The sequence below is a fragment of the Plenodomus lingam genome, assembly GCF_022343315.1.
Source record: "Plenodomus lingam strain CAN1 chromosome Unknown scaffold_20, whole genome shotgun sequence".
In the NCBI taxonomy this organism is placed as follows: Eukaryota; Fungi; Ascomycota; class Dothideomycetes; order Pleosporales; family Leptosphaeriaceae; genus Plenodomus; species Plenodomus lingam.
In genome coordinates, this window is record NW_027093974.1 from 1,261,889 (window position 1) to 1,282,736 (window position 20,848).

Below are 20,848 nucleotides of genomic sequence, written 5' to 3' on the forward strand. Positions count from 1 at the left end.
AGTAGTCAGTTGTCGGCATCCTAATGGAGACTAGCATGCGACACAACACATAGTCTCCAACAGAGATACATTGTACAATGACGCGAGGCCTGATTATTTGGGCGGACTGCAAGGATACCTACCCATGAGCTACTCTACGTTAACACGCACCTTTTTCGTTGTTTCCATCACAGTGGGAGTAGACAATGTGGCCTAACATGGATTGGACCTGTGTGCTTGGGGTCATGCTCAGGAGTATTTACATACTTCACCGAAACCAAAAGCCGGCAATTAACTGAAAACCTGGTGAATAGAGCATATGTGGGTATCTCGTGAACCTATTTATTAGTAATCCCCCCCCCCCTGCATGTAAGCTGCTCTCCTATTGCGATCCTAGTCGTAATCTGTAAAGCTACCTTTGGAATCTTTGAAGCTATTCAAGGCTACTAGGATCCCCACCTAGCACCTAATGGATTTATTTTCTTATATACCATGCGTTATTTCTTCGAGTTCGGGCTAATCGGCGGCTTTCTTTTTCAAACAAAAGTACCGCCGAACATCCACTCAAACACGCTCATCCGACTGTCAGACATTCAAGCCTTGAAACACCCGCCTAACCATTCCCCCTCTGAGAGAACACGTTCATCAATACATTGACATTTAATACCTTCAACAGAAAAATTTGCACACGACATGTACATCCATCCCACATTTTTCTCCGGCTCTAAGCACCAAGCGCAGTCGCCACACCCTGCAACACCGCGCTGACACCTTCCATTCCGATTACCGCCCTCTCCCACCTCTCACGTCTTTGCATCTTCGCTTTCTTAGCATTCTCTTCCATCGATGGGCGAGCTTGGTCGGTCCAATAGGACTGCAAGCCCAAAGTCGTCAGTCTCGCAGTCTCCTGCGTCGTGCATATACCCTCGCTATCAGCCTTGCACTCGTCGTGAATCACTATCCAATGATGATCGTGCAGCATTGTGAGACTGACAATGTCGAGTGCATGGTCGACGTGCGGGTCGCAAATGGTGAGACAGAGATTTGGTGTAGAGGCGTGACCGTCCCACCATGTCCAGTCAGCTACGATGATGTCTTTGCCAGGATCAGAACGAAAGAGGGCGTTGCGCTGGTAATCATAGCGCTCGTTATCGAGGGAGCTGATGGGTCGGTTGGAAAGCCAACGGTAGGAGATGGAGGTTCGCGGGTCCTGGAAGCTGAGAGAATCTTGAGTGGGCTCCTTGCAGAAGATTGGGGTCGAAGAAGATTTGGCAGAAGCAGAGAAGAAGGATGCGCCTGTCAAAACATCGGTTTTCGGATTGAAGCCCATGATGTAGCTGTGGAGAATGGTGTCTTTGCGTTTGGGGTCGGGCGTGGATAAATTCCAGGTGTATCTGTCGTCTCGACCCATCTTCCCTGCTTTTGTTTCGATGCCAATCTTGTAGATAACATCTATAGGGCTTGGGACTCGTTCACGAGACGGCTTGTCGTACCAATTGTGAATCAGAGGTCGTTCCAACCCTGATGGACACACGCCTCCGAGTTCAGCACTGTAAGTCGCTACTGGGGGTCGTCGATTACATTCCCAGTCTTTTGGTATGGGCAGGCATCCATCTCTCTCTAGCTGTCTGCCCAGGGCTGTTTGCTTGATAACTTCGTATGGTCCACCGCAAACTTTGCCCGCATCTGTGCATCGTTGACACCAATCGTCATCGTGTATCCGGCATTTGTAACGTGGGCCTACTAAGATTCGATCTCTATTCGCGCCTGGGCAGCCGTCGCATGCAGCAAGGTATTGATGTTCACTGCCTAGGAATTATCTCGAAAGTATGCTGGTTGTGGACGTTGGTACCATGACATGTCGTGCAAAGATCATAGTCAGTGCAAACCAAACACCTCCAGCGCACACCTTCAATTGGGTATGTTCGCAGCCATCACAACTTGCATGGTGTTTATCTGGTTTGGGCGTATTGTGCTGATCGCCGAGCTTCAAGCTGCTAAAATCAGGCAGTGTTGAGTAGGGCTCTTGAGGCACAGTAGGCGGGTATGAAGTCCCGGTATAGGAGAGGTTCATCGAATGAAACCGTCCGTGATGCAGGAGGACACACCTGGACGATCGAACTACATAAAGTTGTTGAAAAAGGGTTGGCAATGTGCTATATGCACTGTGAGGAGATATGGTGGGAGTCAGCTGGATTGGATTCGCTGGTAGGTAGAGAGTGATATCCTGGAGTTGATTAATACAGTCTCCGTATGCTTATAGTTTATCCAATCTGTCCTGGATTTGCTGGGTATTGGTAGTAGCCTAGACGATGCAAGAACTGACCTATACCAGAGGACTGCAGAGATTAATGGTGGACTTTTGGAGGTGACAGGAACGCAAAATGGTCTGGCGATGGTGGAAGCGGAGTGCATACACCGGTGAAGAGCGGGGAACGAGCTAGGGAACGCCATCGCTGAGTCGAGTGGTCCCTCTTCGTCCTTGCGCTTGCATCGTCCTTGCAACATCATGCAGCGTAATCTCGTGCGTCGCGGGGCGACCTATCTCAGCGTTTCACGACCTTCTGGCAGCCTGATTTTGTGCTCGGGACATGCGGCCGTCTACGTGCATCCATGAGAGTGGCGCGGAGATGCAGGGTACTGACAGCTGCCACTTAAAATGCCCATCATGGCCTTCGGATCCTTCCTCTTCCCTCGTCTCATGGAACTTTGATCATGAATCAAGTGCCGCCATTCACAATCTCTCCAGTGCTCAGAGCAGCTGCTGAGCTGCGGATCGAGGAGTTTGAACGTGTCAAAAGCTCCTTCATACAGCGCTATCGCATCGATCAGAAATACAACAGCAGAGCAGAATTGCTCGAGGCCATCTCGAAACTTCTCAAAAAAATTGAGCTAAATGATCCGGAATTGCAGAACGATGACCACGATTTCGATATCGAAAATCTCACACGCTTTGTCGAGTTAGCCCGGGATGATCTCTCTATCTCCAAGCAAAAGCTCCTCAAAATCATGGATCAGGTTCGAAACAGCCTTGACAAACGTCTCAATCGTATGGATGTGGCCTCGCTGCACATCAGCTTGATGAGAGAATCCATGAACATGACGAACTCCAGTACCCCTCCAGTTGCGGCAAGCAACCACGCGTCAAGCTATGACGGATTCGAATTGGTGGAGAGTGAGCGGGAAGATGTAATAGAACAGTACAAATCTGACGCATACATAACAATTCCAGTAGACACGACTGCTATCGAAGCCTTTCTTTGCGACATGTTTGAAGATCCGGTCGACCGCCAAGCCCTCACAATACTTCGACGAGACATGGAATCATACGCTGCGGAGCTCATGGCCGACGGCTTGGAAACCGATCAAGACAGCCTGATGTGGACCATTGTTGATCTCCTCAAGAACGACCTCGTCGATCCCAATAAGAAGAAGGTTCTAGAGGGCTATCTGCAATCACCCATTGCCCTACGGGAGTTGGTGGCCACACTGAACATGAAGACGTATCGTCAGTGGAACTTCCGAGGTTCGCATGATGGATTGCCAATAGCTTCTCGGATGAATGATGATGGTCAATACTGCATGGTAGTCGACGAAGATCTCATCGACATGCTATTCCTGCACTGCACTGCCATGGACTGGGCGTCAAAACTCAAAGAGTGCCTCACACGACTTGTCAGCCATTCGACATACTTTTCCAGCAAACTGGAGAGCCCTCAAGAGATTTGCAAGTGGGAGTACTACCTGGGTCGACACAGAAGGATGAAGGTAAAGTCACGCTACACCACCTGTAAGATCTGTGAGCCTGCACTGGTGCCCCCGCCACCACCACCAATGCCTCCAATGTCGTCGCCTCGCCCTCCAAATATTTACGGTATATCAGAACTCCGCCCGAGGCCGTATGATCATGCCATGTTACCGCCACCGCCACCACCGCCACCAGCTGGGATAACCATCCTGGATATGGAGAGACAGATGATATACAAGGACAAATTCTTCCTATCCCAGCTTCCCACACAGGAAGACGGTCTACCGAGACTTCCCTGTCCAAAGACTGTGCAAGCGGAAATGATTAAGGTGTTAGCTGCTGAAGCCAGACTACGCCATGCTTTTGACGGAAGCGTACATTCACTCCAGCTGCGCATCTCCAATCTAGCCTCCTCACTTCCACACCAAACCGTCCTTTGCGTTCTCAAGTTCCTCGGCATTCCGGAGAATTTCCTCTTCTTCTTCGAGCGCGTGCTCGCGGTGCCTCTGCGAACAACTTCACGGATTCCAGGTCAAGCGGATAAGGCCGTGAAACGGGCGTGTGGAGTGGCGCAAGGCCACAGACTCGGGATCTTTTTCAGCGAGACAGTGTTATCGTTTCTTGATCTCAGCGTACACAGGACGGCCGGCGCTTTTCTGTACCGCACCCAGGATCAGTTGAACTTCGTGGGGACGTCGAGACAGACACGCCTAGCTGGGGAAACGATGGAGCGGTTTGGCAGTATAATGGGACTCAGTCTCCACCCCTCGCAGGGCTCGCGCGGACTTGCCATTGGCCTTTTGCGTCTGCATAACGACACGGGGCTGATGCAAGTAGACATGCGCAAAGTGGTTGGCTACGCACACAGGACCAAGAAGAAGCTCGATGCCTGCACCACCGTCCTCGACTGGATTCGCACATGGAACAATACCATCGGAACATACGCAAGCCATCTGTTCGGGCCTCTAGCCGACGGACTGGGCCACCCGCACCTCGACGCCGTCAAGACTGCGTACAAGCGCCTATGCAGCATTCTCTTCGACGGCGGCACCCTGACCACTCGCGTCAAGCACATGCTACACAGCCATATCCCCGCGCAGCCTCGCACCACAGCGACACCCGACCCCGCGGACATGCTCGAAGCCATCATGTACATGCCCCAAGCCCACGGCGGTCTCGGGCTCAAAAACCCCTTCATCACACTGCAGCTCGGCGACAAGACAATGTCGGATCCCAGGGCAGCAATCCAATCCTATCTCGACAGCGAGTCGGCGTACCACGAAGTCGCGGCCCGCCAATTCGCGGCTATGCCGGCCCAGCTGCGCCAGCAGAAACTCGAGGATGTGTTCAACGAGCATGAGGAGTGCATGGCTGCTACTCTGGGAAACGATGGTCATGTCTATGCTTTCCCTACGCTGGCGGAATTGACGGCTAGACGAGAGAGTGCCGTCTATCCTCATCTTTCCTTTGACGGGCCACTTGCTTACCGACATGCCGCTGTTAAGACGCCATCGCTCATCACGCTCTGGCGCAGCTTACTCAACGAGCCTGTGCATCATATTGAGGACGGGGCGAGAGTGAGCGGATACATGGCGCAGTGCTGTGACGGCGAGAGGAAGACGTGGCGGCAGCTTAGCGGGGAAGATCGGTGGGTGCTGCAGATGTATAGCGAGGAGTGCTTTGAGAAATATGGGACGTTGAATATTTGGTGGGCGGATGGTGTGCCGACTGAGGTGTATAAGGCGCTTAGGGGGCAGGTGTGGGACCAGGGTGAGGAGGAGGATAGTGACGATGCAGTGTCGGATGGGGGTTGAGGAGATTGCGATATTTTGCTAGTTCGTAACGGCCTTGTCTTGAGAAGTTTGATTTCCACACTGTAATTGACATGGTACTGTTCTGATCTTCCATTCCCTAACTTGTGTTACTCTCCGTGTAAAGTCTACTTGACCCAATTCCCCAGCCTTCCCTACCTCGCTCGCCCCAGCCAACACCCCCAGCGAGACCAACTCGAACCAATCAGAGAAACAGAGAGGTGAGTCCAAGTCTCGAGCCGAGATGTGTCAGTACAGAACGAAGCCAGACAGTGAAGACATTCAGTCGTCGAAACGAATATACCAACACAAAAGGAAGGTACTTGAAGGAAAGAGAGAGGAAAAAGAGAACCCCAATGCCCAAGAAAGCCCAGTGTATACAACCTCTTTCCAAAAAAAAAGAACCTCAAAACTGCCAGAGACCAGATGATGTGTATACAACCTCGAAACCCAAAGACTCGCCCAGTAAACTCCATAGCAATGCAAACATCCAACCATGCGTACTCCAGTATATCCAGACACCGCGCGTCTTAAGCCAACAATTTTTGCGCTATTCAGACCTCAAAGATAATGAAAGAAGCGATCAACGTGCACTCGACCTCCACCCTTGCAATGCACTGAAACTGACATCGCCCTCTGCGTCATCCTCGAACCCTTCCCAGGGCAACTCCTGCGTCTCTCCCTCTTCATCTACATCAGGCGCATCTTTCACCGCACCTCGTCTACCTTCCACGCTCTCGTCCTCACTTTCATCAACAAAGCTCCTGATGGTCACCTTCTTCTTCTCTTTTGCAGGCTCAGCAGCAGTAGCAGCAGCATCAGTGCGGATCTCGCGAGTGATAGTCTCGACATCCATTTCCGTAATGTCTTCGCCCTGTTGACCCTCGAGCACATCGAAGAGGTTGTAGATTTGCATTTCCTTAACCGAGATGCGCACGAGCAGTTCTTGACATGATTCAGTGTATTCGATACGTTTTCGGTTACCCAGGCTGGGGTCGTGACACTCGAGCATAGCGCGTGAGACTGCTAGCTCGGCATGAAGATGAGCGCGTTCGTCTTGGAGCTCCTTGACGACGAGGGCGAGGGCTTCCCTGGGGGAGCGGGCAGGACGGAGGGTAGCATCACTATCATCGGCTGTTCGGATAGACGCTGGGACGAGCTTTGGGACGCGGAGATCTTCTGTGGCAGTAGAAACTCCTGAGCGACGGCAGACAGTGCAGTTGACGTTGTCATGATCTTTGGGAATGGGCTTGTGGGCGAGTTTGAGAGTAGTTGTCTGCTTCAGTATGTCGAGCTTGATATCGGGCACAATGAAAGCAGATGTCATCTCGTTGGGAGCACTGCGGCGTCTACGGCTGGTGTTGCTCAACATCGAAGCGTCCACTACAGACTGTTTGGTCTGAGTGGCTTCCGTATCCGCATCCAGGTTGGAAAATTTTCCAGTAAAATCTTCTTCAAACTGCGTTCGTTGTGTGTGCTCCTTGAGGGAAGACTTGCGGACAAGAGATGGGCGGCGCTCGCTCTTAGCGGATGCAACCGAACGGCTGGTGTCTTCACGAGATTGACGTCGCGATCGTACAGTGTCCTCACGCCCGTGCTTCTCCGTCTGCTCCGCAGCTTGACGAGCCGCAGCTCGCTCCTCCTCCAGCCTGCGTCGAAGTTGAGCAATATCAGTGCTGTTGATGAAGCTTAGCTCCGTCAGATCCAGGTCTGCAGGCGGCTGGATGGCGGTGGCAGGCCTAGCAGACAGGACGCTTCGTGATGTATGCATGGTGCGAGGCGCAAGCGACAGGTCGGTGGTCGATTCGACTTCACTCTCCACACGTGCGTTCTTAGCGGCAGAGAGGGGAGCAGATACGCTTCGCTTGTTGGAAAATCGTGAGGCTCCAGTGTACGACTTGCGTGGGCTCTCCTCGAAACGGCTCGATTGAACCGTTGGGCTCATGGCCCTGCTGTTGCGAAGCTCCTGTTGCACCTGGTTCCTGATCCGAGTTCGGGTGTCCTCGCGACGGAGGCTGGATTTGCGTTGTAAAGACTCTCGGGTCTGGCTCTCGTTGCCCCTAGATTTGGAAGTGCAACCCTCTGCCTGGTCATTGTCTTGACGCATTGCCAGAACCTCACGCGTCATGTCAAGAGTCCTACGGGCGGCATCCTCTCGGCGCTGAACCTTGCGTTGCAATTCCCTCTCCTTTTCGATCCATTGCTCTTCCTCTTCTTCGTGCTCTTGTGCCAACCGCGCCAGCTCATTGCGGAGATTTTCATTGTCAATGCGTATAGCGTCATTGGTCTCTCCTTGAGTCAAGTCGTCAAACTTACGAATAGTCTCGTCCCGTCGGCCAACCATTTTCTCCAACTCCGTCTCTCTGCTAGACCATCGCTTGAGATCTTCATCACGCTTCGCCTTCATATTGGCAAGCTGCGTCTTGAGCATTTCATGGTCAGCCTTGAGACGCGCAAATTCAGCCTGCTCTTGGCGCGCCCTGCGGAGCTCAATGTCCTTGCGCGAGAGCTGTTGGGTGTTGTCGTCATTCTGAGCGCGTGCACGAGCTAACTCAGCATGCAAGCTGGCATTCTCTCGCTCTGTGGCATTTGCAGTCTGATCAAACTGTCGTCGAAGCTGAATGGTCTCTTCCCGATGTTGAGACTGATCCTGCTCAAGCTGATCGCGGAGCCGTTCATTCTCAGTTCGCAGGGAGTCAATCTCATGGCGTAGCTCATCATTCTCTGCAGCCAAGGCAGTCTTCTCATGTTTCAACTCTTCACATGTTTGAAAGGCAACACCCAACTGGCTAGCCATATTGTCACGCTCGCTGTTAAGACGCTTCTTCTCGATCTCCAGAACAGCGGATTTGCGGTCAGAGCGGTCAAGTTTCGTCCGGAGCGTTTGTACCGTGGCTTCAAGTCCTAGATAGCGTCAGTACATTATCTGTTTTCTGTTTTCATGCCACTTACGAGTTTTCTCAACCTTCCAACCACTCTTGCCACCATTTTCAGACTCTTGTGCACTGCCACTTCGTCTCAGCTTCTCTTGCGCGTGTGTTGTGGCTCTTAGCTCGATTAATTCGAGCTCCTGTTCTTCAATACGTTTATCCGCCTCTGCACGCTCAGTTTCCATCTGGTTGACTTTGTCCTGCAGCTGCTGAAGGGCTGCAAATATGGCCTTCTCCTCAACCGGAATTGGCACGCCGTCTACAGGGATATGTTGAGGCTTGCGACCACCGTTTGGCGGGGCAGAGAAACGCGATCGGGCGGGTGCATTCTTTGAGAAGACTGGTGTGCCATCATCAAAGACTCCAGAGACCAGCTCGGTGAGGTTCGGTAGGTCTGGCAGAACAAATGACTGTCCTGTCGCGTTGTGTGCGGTGCCCGGCCGGGAACGAGTTGAAACATTGGCGCGTGGAGAATTCTCTACCATACCATCCAGCTGGAGGGAACTCTGTCGGCTTCGATTACCCCAACGCGTATTTCTGGTAGAATCGACGGTCAAAGTGGGTGGCCGTTGCTCTATGAAAGATGACTCGTCCTCAGAAACTTTGGCGTGACTCTGTGCAAGCGATGGGCGCTTGCGTTCTTGGTTTGTATTGAGAGCGGGAGAGTTGCGCTTGCTTGCAGGTCGAGGAGACGCGGTGTCGTAGTCGTTGCGCGAGGCGCGTCGTAGCTGTGCGTCTCGTCGCAGGCTACCAGTCTCTGGCGCGTGTGACTTGCGCGATTTGTTCGTAGGTGGTGTCATGTCGTACATACTGTTGAACTGGGAGCTCTTATTGGGGGTGCCGCGTGAGTTGCGGTCGACGCCACGCGCTTGTTCAATGGGCATGACTTCATCGTCTGAGATGCTGTGGTCGAAGTCGCCAAACTCTTTGTTGACCATGGAAGTGTCTGGCCCCGGTTGTTCAGAGCGCTGTGGTTGCCATGAGTTCATCTTTTTGGCGGTTGATCGGATACGAGGGTAGTGTGGAAGTGTATTCGTCTCGTCCTCGATCTTATGCTGTGTTGACATGAGAACATCTGGGTCATCGAAGAAATTCGATGTGCTCCCAAACGAGTTCCTGGTGGGATCAGAGTCGCTTCGTGGCAGCGAAGGCGATGTGACGTTTCTGGGGCTGTGGCTCAGGCTTCGTGATAGTTCGCGAATAGCGCGCGCTTTGGCTTCGCTCATGGGAGGAGAGGACTGCATTGGGAAGTTATGATTGCTGCAACGGCAGCAGTGTTGATAGTCGCGTTGGTCGTGACGCGCATCAATGGAACTCGAGGATAGAAGATATATTCCTTGATAAGTACAATAGAACTGTCAGTATGGCCCAAGATTGCCGTCAACTGGCGTGCTGTCAAGTCGTGTCGTTGGGTGGTGGGGGAAAGCGCGGTGCAGACTTGAAGATGTAGGCGGGCACCTTTCGAATGTTGTTTACCTACAATAACAACGCTAGACCACATGCACGATAGCGTGTTGATGCACCTACCACCACGAGACTCGTCACCAGCCCCTCAGCCCCTCTTACCTGACATCGGATTGAAAGGGCAATTTGATGGCCGGTGAAGAGAGAAGGAAGAGTGATATTGAATCGGTAGATGGTCTTTTCATTACCTGAAATAGAATATTTAGTTTCCAATGTCCTTTTCTTTTTGGCATGCCACTTCATGGCCCATGCTCAAACACCTTTAACACTACTAACTACTACCAGTAATATGTACACATCGATCAACCAAATATCGTATCAAAACAGGACATCCGCGCTCGCTCGACTTAAAGGAACTCCTCCCATACTCTCCTCACACACAGTCTATCCGTCCTGATCAACACCATCAGGACCAACACATGCACTGCCAGCAAACCCAAGCTCCCCGCCACCCCATCAACGCCCACATAGCTTCCTCTGATCCTCACGCCAGCCCTAATGTTCAAAAAGTCCAAGCTTGCCACAAGCAACAATGGATACACAGCCCTTGCCTCCGCCGCGAACGGCTGACAAGGACTGAGCAAACTGACTGCCTTTGCCACAAACAGCACCACCTTGATCACACTCAATGTTCCAGAATGTCTCAATATCCGATACAACCTTGCGCTGATATTTGCCGGGGGAGGTGGTAGCATTAAGCGCTGTGGACTCAATGCTCTGGTTGGACTTGATGTAGGCGGCGGCAGGTCCACCTTCCTCGGTCGTAGGACAACAGCTCCTCCATCTTCAGAGGACTGGCGGTTCATGTCTTGACTCTGAGGTTCTGGCGGACTGGGCGAGCGGTCCACTACTGTGGCGCTGAGATGCGAACGTCCCGGACGTGAGTAATTGACAGACGTGTGCTTTCGTCCCGTCTGATTGGACGACGGACTTGGTGTATCGGCTCGTGAGATGCGGGGGCTGATTTCTTCGCGATTAGATGGTCCGGCGCCATAGGTGCTGAATTCATCAAACACCAGTGGGGACTTGAGTACGTGCAGAATCTCTTCCGTGCCAGGGCGCGCGTCAGGAGTCAGAGCAAGCAAGCGTTTGAGCGAACGATATAATTTCTCGGGAAGATCGGAGCGAATGCGCTGTTCATCGTCTATGCCAGCCCATGTTGAGATCTCGGCGCGCAGTTGGTCGAGATCCTCGTTGTCTTCATCAATGCCGTCTGCGTTCCTGTACGGAAGTCGTCCAAAACACATAAAGTACACAATCATGCCTAGAGAAAAAATATCGGATTTTGTGGTGAAGTTTCCAAATGCACCACCCGGATGCTCCTGGCGTAGAACTTCGGGAGCACAGTATGATATTGTCCCAGTGGCACCAGTAGAATTTCTGGCAACGTTTGCGGACTGCACTTCACCAAAGTCACTGACTAGAACTTTGATTTTATGGCCAGTATTATGTAGTAAGCAGTTGCTTGGCTTCAGATCTCGATGGATATAGCCGTTCGCGTGGAGATGGTCGAGACCGGAGGTAATGTCCTTGAAGAAGGATATAATCTCCTCAAAGTGCATCTTGCGTGGGCCGTGTAGGTCTTGTGGCTCTTCAAGTTGCCCCTTTGATCTTCTTCTCAGCCGTTCCTTCATCAGTTCTGTAGTCACCCTGCTCTTGGCCGAGTCCAGAATGTATTGATGGAGATCTCCAGCATTGCAGTATTGCTGCAGGATAAAAGCGCAAGGCACGCTAGGTCCAAAGGCCGATATCTGAAAGTCTTCAAGCCAGACATGTCGATACGAGACTAGGTTCTGATGCGATAGGTTTTGCAGCAGTTGGACTTCGATGAGTACCTTCTCCAACCACTCGTGATCGTCGCCCACTGGTACACGCTTGCAAGCAAACTTGCCCAGCTGCACGCCATCCAGGACATGCTGTACGAGAAGAACCACGCCCTTTCCGCCTCTTCCCAGCTCTCGCTCTTCCACAAAGAAGGTCTTGAAATAATTCGGGCTGAACGCTTTGGCAGATATACCCTGACTTTTCTGAGGCGCAGGCGCACTGCCGACAAATTCAGCCCCCTCTGGTGAACGGAAGTTGCCTCCGAACGGCGCAGGGGCGAGCTGCTTGTGTGGCGATGAGGGCCGGGAGCTGTTCTTAGAACTTGGCTGGCTCATGCGCAGCATTTGAAAGTAAGCTGGGTTGACGAAGCCATTCTCAGCCGGTATGCCTGGTGCTGTGTGTTCATGCTCGTCGTTCTTAGCTTCACCATGTGGTGAAGGCTCGCGGTATGGCCGACGGCAGTACGGACACGAGGTAGCTTCGGCGTCGATGGCTTGAGAAGCGTCACGTAGGGAGAGTTGTCGTGAGTGGGGATCGTAGACGACTACGGCTGAACCATGGCGCCTGTCAGATGGTCAGCAAAAGCGGAATCTGGGTCGTAGGCTGGTGAGCGCATACAGCACCACTTCTCGCGACTCGGCGGTTGCAAAGGGTATCAGCGACATGCTTCTGTGTCGTTCGCGATCGTCCATGGTATGCTTCAGCCTTCAATAGAGCTGTTCTCAATCCTCACGTCAGATGCGCGCAAGATCTGCCCGACTGCCAGCGCAGCGACCCACTGCTACCCAACGAATTCTGGGAGGGATCTGAGGCGACTCTATTTACATGCGCATGTGCACAGACGGTCAGTCGCAGCGTTGTGATCGAATGCGGGGAAGGTGCGGGAATGCGCGTATGGTGTTTACCAAGCCGGCGGCCGCCTCACTCAATCGGTCGCCCACAGATGGCAGCAGCGGTGAATGCGAACTACTTCGCTTTCGTAATCTCGTTTTAGCATGACCGTGTGTCCCTAGGTGACGTGGGCCGTTGTCATGGCATGATTGTATCTTTATCAGCAGAGGAGAGGTTTGGTGGGGGATGCTTGCGAGTGATGGTACCCTAAACATGTACTAGCCAAGGGACGTACTCATGACATGACATGGATCTTGCAGCTAAAATAAAAGAACCTCCTGTCTTCTAACTGTCTTCGACCAAGGCTGAATTGTCTGCCATACGGTACACTACTCCATGTCCCGTGTTTTCGTTCGGCGCACCAATCAAATCTCGATCCCCACATGTTTTGTTTGCCTTTTCTCCATCGGCTTTCCAGTTGCTAGGTACCCATAGTGTGGTAACATCTACAGGTGGCTCTTCACCAACATGCCACCCTCCCAGACCTCACCCTTCTCCAGCTTCTGCCATCCATCGACAGCGCCAACTTCAACACAGACCATGTTTTTGTAACCGTCATCTGGCGAAAAATCACCCATGGCCTTGGCCTTTTCGATCCATGGATTCCACGTAACGGTATCCTTGACATTGTCGCGAATGACATCGAAGCGTGGCTTGCCATCCTCGAGGATGGATGTAGTATCTTGCTTGATGTTCTTGTAGACACGGTCGACCTCGCCGGTGAACTTGAGCTCGTTGCTACTCTGCGTATGTGTGGAAGCATCGAGGACCTTGTCTACGTACTCGGTGCCGGAGAGACCTGTGACGACGACCTTGGAGATGTCCTGCGCATGCAGCGTCAGTCGCTATCGTAGGGTGTCGATGTCTATAAATATGAGAACCACTTACCTGGATCTTGAAGTAAGTGTGCAGCAGAAACTGGAACTCGAAGCTCTCCTCGCCCTCATTGCGGACCGTCATGACAGCCTGCAGGCTCTCTTTGCTCAATGTGACACTGTAGACGAGGCCAAAGTCAAGCGGCCATGCCTTGCGCGACTCCTCACTCAGGCCCTGGCGATCTAGGCCAAAGTCGAGTTTGACGGAGTCCGTGTCCGCAGCATCCTCAACAGTCGACTTGCCCAAGAACTCCCAGCGCGTGCCGCGAGCGAAGCCGTGTTGCGGGAGGGAGGACGTGGGGTGTGCTGATTTTGGCGGAGGCCCAAATACCTAGACAGAAAAGCTGTCAGCCATATTCAAGTAGGGCTGCATGATGTGTGATGCCCGCCCTCACACCAGGACAAGTCGTATGTCATGACTTACAGGAAAGACGACTGGAATACCGCCACGAACAGGCTTCTTGCCAGTTAGATCGGCCTTCTCACTCAGCCACAGGTTCTCCGTCTTTCCTCCATGGCTCTTCCAGCTGGTAACGGTAGCTCCAAACAGCAGGACCTCGACACTCTCACCAGACGAAAGCGTAGCAACCACCTTCTGGCTGCCCTCCTGTCCTACAATATCGACCTGAGCTCCAGGCGCAGAGGCTTGGGGCGCATTGAGCGCAGACGGACGGTTGGCACGATCGACCATGATGAAGGCTCGTGAGGGATTGTTTGCTGGTGTTTAGACGTGGGTGTGTTAATGGCGGGGTAGCTGTACTGGTACCGGTACCCAAGGAAGCTTGAGCCGACGTTTTGGTAATGGAACTTTTCGAATGCGTACTGCGGTAGATTGAGAGAGGCTTCTAGAAGTGAAGGCGGGCAAAGCAAGCTCACCTGTAGATTTTTTCGGGGGTTGACTTGTTGTTTTCAAGATTTGTTATTTGCGGTGAGAAGGGAGGGGCAATTGCGTAGTAGTATAGTGGTGGTGGTAGAGTAAAGCATCGACCAGCCCCACCAAGCAACATGTACCAAGCACCACTGAAACGTACAGCATGTTTCAGCTGATCTCTCTTGCATTCGCCTGCATTTCCTTGCCCAGACCCGCCAGCAGATCATTGGGCCTTCTAGACCTTCGGTGCATAGGTGCTATACTATAGGAAGCATATGGTAGATAGGTCGAGCAGTCCTTCGCCTTGTCACACTTGCAGTAGGATAGGAAACGCGTTGAGATGCCTTCACCAACAACCACCAAACATTCACCAGACATTCACCTGCACATCTGCTACCACCCCTTCACTTATTCCATCTCTACCCGTAGCTAATCCCAGCCTATATATGGGATTGTGCGGAACAATAGACCCGACGGGCAAAGCATGTTTGCATGTTTGTACTGCATGTACGTGGCACAGTCGGATCAGTCCGGCTGGAATTGGGGGTTCCGCCGCGTGACGTCAAACGGAGCACACATATGACTTGTTTTACAACACAGTGGTATCAATCCTATTCCTATGCCTACTTTCAACTCAATCCTTGCATGCTACCGTCAAGGCTTCATTCGCAAACAAATCATTCCTTGCTCTTCGCATCAGCGCCGTCATTACCCCTTAGCCCTGCAATCAGGACCTGCCTCCTGATATCAAACAAGGTGTCATCAATCTCTCTCTCCTCTTCCCGTCCCAGTACAAGCTGTGGCGCACTGAATAGGTAGTCCTTGAGACTCTTGAGCTGATTGATGATACTACGCGGCGTGAGGATGACGCGCTCGGTGAAAGAGCGGCTTGGGGTAGTTGTCGGCTGGCTCGTACGTTCTGGCTCTGCTGTTTTCTCTGGCTCAGGCGGCACATCTGGGATAGTGGTGACTTCGGCCTCTGGGGGCCCAGCTGCTACGGATATCGTTGGTGTGCCATGAACAGAGGATCCAAGTTCAGAGGACCGCTTTGGCGTGACCTGCACATGGCTGAGACGTTTTTTCTGTGAGCTGTGAACTTCTTGACTCGTCTGGGTAGGCGGTGGAGTCTTCTTGGCTTCGCTGACGTCCTGGGATTGACTGCCTCGTGCTCGTTTGGGGACTGGTGTATCTTCAACCAAGTAGTCTTGGGAATTTTGAACTTGATTTAAGAGTGATTGCGAGCGTCGTATCATACCAGGCTTGCGGCCTGTTTCTGGAACCACGACATGTGCTGGCGATTCGGGGTCACCCATAAACTTCCTTTTCCTTCCCTTTTGTTGTGACTTTGGAGAGGCGAAGGTGGGTTTCTTTGTCGGGGCAACAACAATGCTCTCGAGCATGTCGTCACCATCCGGCTGGGCAGATTCAGACTCAACGACCGGTTCCTCCTTCTTTTCCATTACTCCCTTCTTGCCCTTCTTGCCTGATGATCGGCTGCGTTTCTTGCCATTGGTGGATTGAGCTGGGCTGGGTGTTACGGAGTGTCTGGCTGAGCGTCGGAGTTTCTCTGGTCTTGGGGTGCTCTTCGCGGGAGATTTAATGAAGGAATCATTCACGCGGCTGGTACTGCTAGTTTCCAGTTCTGTATCGTCACCCTCAAGATCATCAATGTTGTGAGACGGCTGGTGGGATGCAGCATCGACGAAGGTGTTCATAGACTCTGGCGCCAGTTCCTCTGCAGAGCCAATATCTTGTGCTTGCCGCTCGGCGGCGATTTGCGCAGTAAGTTCCAAGTCGATCATTGAGCTAGGCTGTTGAGACATGATGGTGTCTTCAGAATGATCCATGTCAGAAAGACGTGCTATCTCGCTTTCGGCTGCAAGTAATGCCTCTTCGTCTACTGTTGTTCCTTCGTCAAATGATGGCAAATTTTCTGGTTGTCGGTAGTCAAAGCTGGAACCCACGAGAACATCCGGGGTTATCTGGTCGTCTGCCATCGAATCCTCGATCTTGTCGAATCTAGGCGGAGAAGATCCGAGATTGTTGTCTGGCGCGAAATCGACAGAACGCTCGGCAGTTGGAGTCGCAACACTGATCGCATCACTCTGCTGAAAGTCTTGTCTACTTTTTCGTGCATGTGGCGTTGGCGAAGACCCTAAAAATGTATCCACAGGACCCATGGTTGCCAAAGCCTTCGAGGGCGTCGTTCGAGAGGCATGGCTCATGGAATCTACTGCACTAGGAGCATCCGAGTGGAGTTCCATCGGAGATGCAATCTCATCATGCAGAGGGGAGTTTGCCCCCATGTTAGCGAACAGACCTGTTTTCAGCCTTTGGCGCTCTATCATATCTCTTTGACGCTCAGTAAGCAATTGAGATTCTTGGTCAAAAGGATTGGAAGGCGAGGAGAGAATGGGCTCGAACTGTATCTGAGAATCATTATGGAGTAATCGCACTTTCGGTGTATTTCGTGTGACTCTCCTGCTACTGCCCGGGGTAGGTATGGCCGGAGATCGAGACATGGACTTCCGCGCCGGCTTTGATATTCTGAATGGTGAGCCCTTGACTCTAGAGCTTTTCAAGGTAGTTTTGATGTCGTCGACGCTAGCGTCCGAGTCGTAAAACGTAGGGTCCTCGTCCTGTGTCGGTATTAGTGCTGTCAATGTAGATGTCAAGTAACAGCTTACGGATTCGTCTTTGCGCACATCTAGCGAGGGCAATTCAAGGTCCACGTGATTACGCAACCGGCGTAGAGCCCTCTCGAGACCAGTGGGATACCGCAGATGCTCTTCCTTGCCAAAGGTCTCGTTCCACGTCGCAATCGAGGTATTGACGATGCCTCGACGTCTGCTCAGGAACCCCGAAGTAATCAAGGTTTCCAAGTGAAGAAGAATCTGGCTATCTTTACGCGGAAGTCTAGCAATAGCCTTGCAGATATCTTGCCATAGGTTGAGTACCTAGGCACAGTTAGTAATCACTTTTACGGTATAGACGAATTGCTTGCCTCGCCATGCAATGCCCTTAATGACTGCTCTTTGCTATGCATCTTCTTCTCAGGATCCTCAACCCACGTAGCAATCACTTGCTGAGTCTTGCGCAAGTAGACAGCAAGATGTGAAGTCGAACACTGCTGGATGCATGCATGCAACGCAGCGATGAAAGTTCTGGTGTATTCAGCACCTGTCCGATCCAAGTCTCGGTACGCAGCGGATCCAACGGTGACAATGGCTGTGTAAAGGTGGTTGTAGGGATCGAAGTCTGTGGTACGTCCTGTTGCAGGAGAAGAAGGCCACAAAAGCTGACGGCCCTGCTCCAAAATCCTCCGGCTCATCTGCCTAGGGAGGTTCTTCAATAGCAGCGTTACGAAGGGCAGGCAGGAGGTTTTGTCTTCCTCTGCCATGCGCTTGATGACGCGTTCAGAAATCGGCTCAATTACAGCCAAAATGACGGCCCCTTCTCCTGCCTCACGCCGGACAGTATTGATGAATGCGGACAGAACTTCTTCACCTCTAGGGCTATGCGTTACGAATGCTGATGCTAGGCTAAGCAGCTCGACAACGGCCTCATACTCTTTACCGTACGATCTAAACCCCCGTTCGCTGAGGTCGGAAACTGACTCCTCGATTGAGGCATGAAGGAGTTGTGTGGTCTGAGACCAAAATGTCTCTGCAACTGCAGTTTGCAATGCAGGATCCACAGTTGAGGCGCAATCGCGGAGCAATTCTAGTCGGCTCAGACGCGTCTTTTGAGCATCAAAACAGGGCTTTAGTATCAACTCCATTGCGCGATTCCGCACAGAGTCCGATAGCTTTGCCTCGGACTGATTGAGCAAAAGGTCAGTGAAGTACAGTAGAGGTGAGGTTCGTGCCCCTTGTTGTCGTGCGCGATGTGTTGGTGTTGATGCAACTTCAAAGTCATTGTCGCTATTCCGTGTAAGGTTTTTCTCGGAAAATTGGGAAGCTCCAAATTTCTGTACAACTGATTCAATAAGGAAACAGAACTTCTTCGCCCATAGGTCTTCCTTTTGTTGCGGCACAGCTAGCTTAGCAGTGTGGCTATCCCAGACCCGCCTGAGCAGGTTCACGATTTGCGCGATGGCATCTTTGGTTTCACTGGAAGCCATGATTTCCTTGCTGCTCGCCTCTAACAAGGAGCTCAGAACAGCCAGCCACATGGTCCTCACAGGCTCATCCTCCTGTTGTTCCTTTTCAGACCAAGGCGTTGCTTCTAGTAGTGTTTCCACAAATCTCAGTATCAGCGAAAGCGATTTTCGTACCCATCTAGGATCGAGCAGAGGCAGCTCAGCGCGCTGAGTCATGTATGATGGTCGCAAATCGAGAGCTCGGTGCTCATTCCAAGGTTTTCGTGAGCCATTCAAGAGGGCGGTAACGACTCGACACGCGGCAGCAGGGTGCCGAGATGATGACGAATGAATGAGGGGAGCCCAGAAATTGGCGACAAATTCTGTCCAGTACCTGTCCAGCTGTTCATAGGAGGCCGTCGGGCGTAATGCGTAGTAGAGCAGCGTCATGTATCCGGAGGTTGTCGCGTCTCGTTCGGCTTTCCTAGTCGCAATAGGTTGCTGAATCTGGTGCAAAGGAATGCTCGAGAACATGGACGTCCAACTAGAAGCCGTGTTTGGGCCAAGATTTACTGCATAGATCAGAAAGCAGAAGGCGACATTTGCATGCACCTTGACCATTTCCTTTGGAGATTTGAGGCATCTTTCAAAGAGCATCAGCCACTCCTTGAGAGCGGAGAACAACTGGCTGTGTAGAGAGTCACGCAACAGTGCGGTGACAGCGGACCAGATCTGAGGCACTATGACGGCATTTTCTCCCGTGAGCATCCTGTCCAACTCTTGGATTAGGACCTTGGCCAAGGTCTCGCCGTCGCTTCGTGTACGGTTGAGAACGTTCAGAACAGACTTGGCAACATGACGGTCATGACCAATTGTCTTCACTGCAGCCAGGCAAGTGTCCAGCGCGCTTTGGTTGGTGTCCTTTTGGCTTGCTACCAAGGCCTTGACTGTAAGCTTGAACCAGCGTTCGGCGTGTTTGATCATCACATCTGGACGTTGCTGGACAAGTTTTTTGTAGATGCGAATCCTATACGCTAGCACAGAAAAACCAGTGACACGCTCGTGGATTGTGTCGAGTGAATCCAGAATCTTCTCGACACGTGCAATCGTCATGGTCTTTGGCCTGAAATGTTGTTGCATGCAGACAGCCAGGTGAGCGTTGACGACAGACTTGGGCATCGTACTGTCACTGGCGACTATGATGATACGGTCGGCGATGAAGGAGCAGAAATCGTCGTCCATGGCAGAAGTCAGGTCGGGGATACGGAGCAGGGCCATGAGCAGCTTCAGGGCCTGGGAAATGAGCTGCGAGTCCAGTCCAGCTCCTGTAGGGCTTTGGGCCTGCACATCTCGTCGAATGAACTGGGTCAACAGCGTCATCTTTTGCTGGAGAGCGTGAGCGTCTGGCACCTTGTCGTAAGCCTGCATTGTCCTCTGCAGCGAGTGGTATGCGTCCAGTCTCGAAGGACGATCCGCCGAGGCCAGCAGCTTCACTATTGATTCCAGCATCTCGGCGAAGGTCTTGAATTTGTGCGCCGCGGCTCCTGCGTCGGCTGGAGGAGGGGTTGAGGTGCCGTCCGAGGGCTTTAGTATCGACTTGAGCGGCAACGACACGCGTGTCTGGGGAAGTGGGCGTAGCGGCGAGCTACGTGTCGGGGTCCAGTCCTTTGTGAGGGCGTTGTTGGTTGGAATAGCACATGTCTGCAACTCAAAGTTGACCCTCTTTCGTCGGCTTGCAGAACTCGAGGGAGGGACGCTGATATCAGAAGAGGGAGATTGCGCGGGGGTGCTCAGCACAGCCTTGGTTGCCGCAACTTGGGGGGGCAGAGGCCTGTCGCCGAAAGGGTCGTCGAGGAATTGCAGCGTCTCGTCGATGTCTTGTCCGTCGGCGTTGGGGTGGAGATGTTTGGGCGGAGTGGGAGGGCGAACAGACAATGAATCGAATTTGGAAAACACCATGACTACCGGTGGGTAGGAACCGCGCTATGCTGGGGCCAAGTAGAAGAAACAAAGGACAAAGACGCAAGCAAGCAATCGCATTGCTGGCGTGTAGGCGGGTACAGCACTGTGCACGATAGATTCGTACAGTACAGCACAATCTAGCAGAGCGTGTCGAGGAGCAAGCACAAGCATCGAGGTCGCGACAAACTCCCGCATCCCGGCACAGACTGCAAGAAAGGCTGGCTTGCGGCGGCGGGTGTGCACGTTCGACGCGTCCCGCCAACGCGACAAATCGACTCGCGTCCGCGCGTAAAGTGACTTGGCGTTGCTGCAACGCGGGCAGCTTTGACGGCTGAACGAGCTTCTTTTACCGGTATGGGACTTCCATGATAGCTAGTACTGTACCTTGTTGGAACGACAATGGTTCGCTTTC

General features: G+C 52.4%; 5 protein-coding genes across 5 annotated transcripts; 1 reads left to right on the forward strand and 4 right to left on the reverse strand.

Annotated features, from left to right (window-relative positions):
* Window positions 1–703: 703 nt before the first annotated feature.
* Window positions 704–2,394, reverse strand: IAQ61_011414 (uncharacterized protein; the record flags this gene model as incomplete). Its single annotated transcript, XM_066099186.1, has 2 exons — window positions 704–1,784; window positions 2,312–2,394. The coding sequence occupies 2 exons, from the start codon at window positions 2,392–2,394 to the stop codon at window positions 704–706; spliced, it is 1,164 nt and encodes a 387-aa protein (XP_065950705.1).
* Window positions 2,395–2,694: 300 nt separating this feature from the next.
* IAQ61_011415 (uncharacterized protein) lies at window positions 2,695–5,541 on the forward strand (the record flags this gene model as incomplete). The annotated part of the gene is made up of 1 exon (XM_003843921.2): window positions 2,695–5,541. One exon carries the CDS (start codon window positions 2,695–2,697, stop codon window positions 5,539–5,541), a length of 2,847 nt encoding a protein of 948 aa, XP_003843969.2.
* Window positions 5,542–5,627: 86 nt separating this feature from the next.
* On the reverse strand, window positions 5,628–12,921 carry IAQ61_011416 (uncharacterized protein). Its single transcript, XM_003843922.2, has 5 exons — window positions 12,375–12,921; window positions 10,301–12,320; window positions 9,996–10,169; window positions 8,491–9,706; window positions 5,628–8,442 (listed from the first exon to the last, which is right to left on the reverse strand). Exons 1-5 carry the CDS (start codon window positions 12,446–12,448, stop codon window positions 6,122–6,124), a joined length of 5,805 nt encoding a protein of 1,934 aa, XP_003843970.2. The 5' UTR covers window positions 12,449–12,921; the 3' UTR covers window positions 5,628–6,121.
* Window positions 12,922–13,093: 172 nt separating this feature from the next.
* On the reverse strand, window positions 13,094–14,529 carry IAQ61_011417 (uncharacterized protein; the record flags this gene model as incomplete). The annotated part of the gene is made up of 5 exons (XM_066099187.1): window positions 13,094–13,471; window positions 13,536–13,853; window positions 13,947–14,239; window positions 14,283–14,344; window positions 14,399–14,529. 5 exons carry the CDS (start codon window positions 14,527–14,529, stop codon window positions 13,094–13,096), a joined length of 1,182 nt encoding a protein of 393 aa, XP_065950706.1.
* A 541-nt stretch (window positions 14,530–15,070) lies between these two features.
* On the reverse strand, window positions 15,071–20,433 carry IAQ61_011418 (uncharacterized protein; the record flags this gene model as incomplete). The annotated part of the gene is made up of 3 exons (XM_066099188.1): window positions 15,071–17,032; window positions 17,081–17,350; window positions 17,398–20,433. 3 exons carry the CDS (start codon window positions 20,431–20,433, stop codon window positions 15,071–15,073), a joined length of 5,268 nt encoding a protein of 1,755 aa, XP_065950707.1.
* Window positions 20,434–20,848: the final 415 nt, after the last annotated feature.

Excerpts from the sequence above, each read along its gene's own strand:
- IAQ61_011416 (XM_003843922.2), bottom strand. The coding sequence starts at position 12,448 with ATGGACGATCGCGAACGACACAGAAGCATGTCGCTGATACCCTTTGCA. Across the intron at positions 10,170-10,300 it reads ATAGACTGTGTGTGAGGAGA|TGGCATGCCAAAAAGAAAAG; the intron begins GTATGGGAGGAG and ends TGGGCCATGAAG. Across the intron at positions 8,443-8,490 it reads TTGGAAGGTTGAGAAAACTC|GACTTGAAGCCACGGTACAA; the intron begins GTAAGTGGCATG and ends GACGCTATCTAG.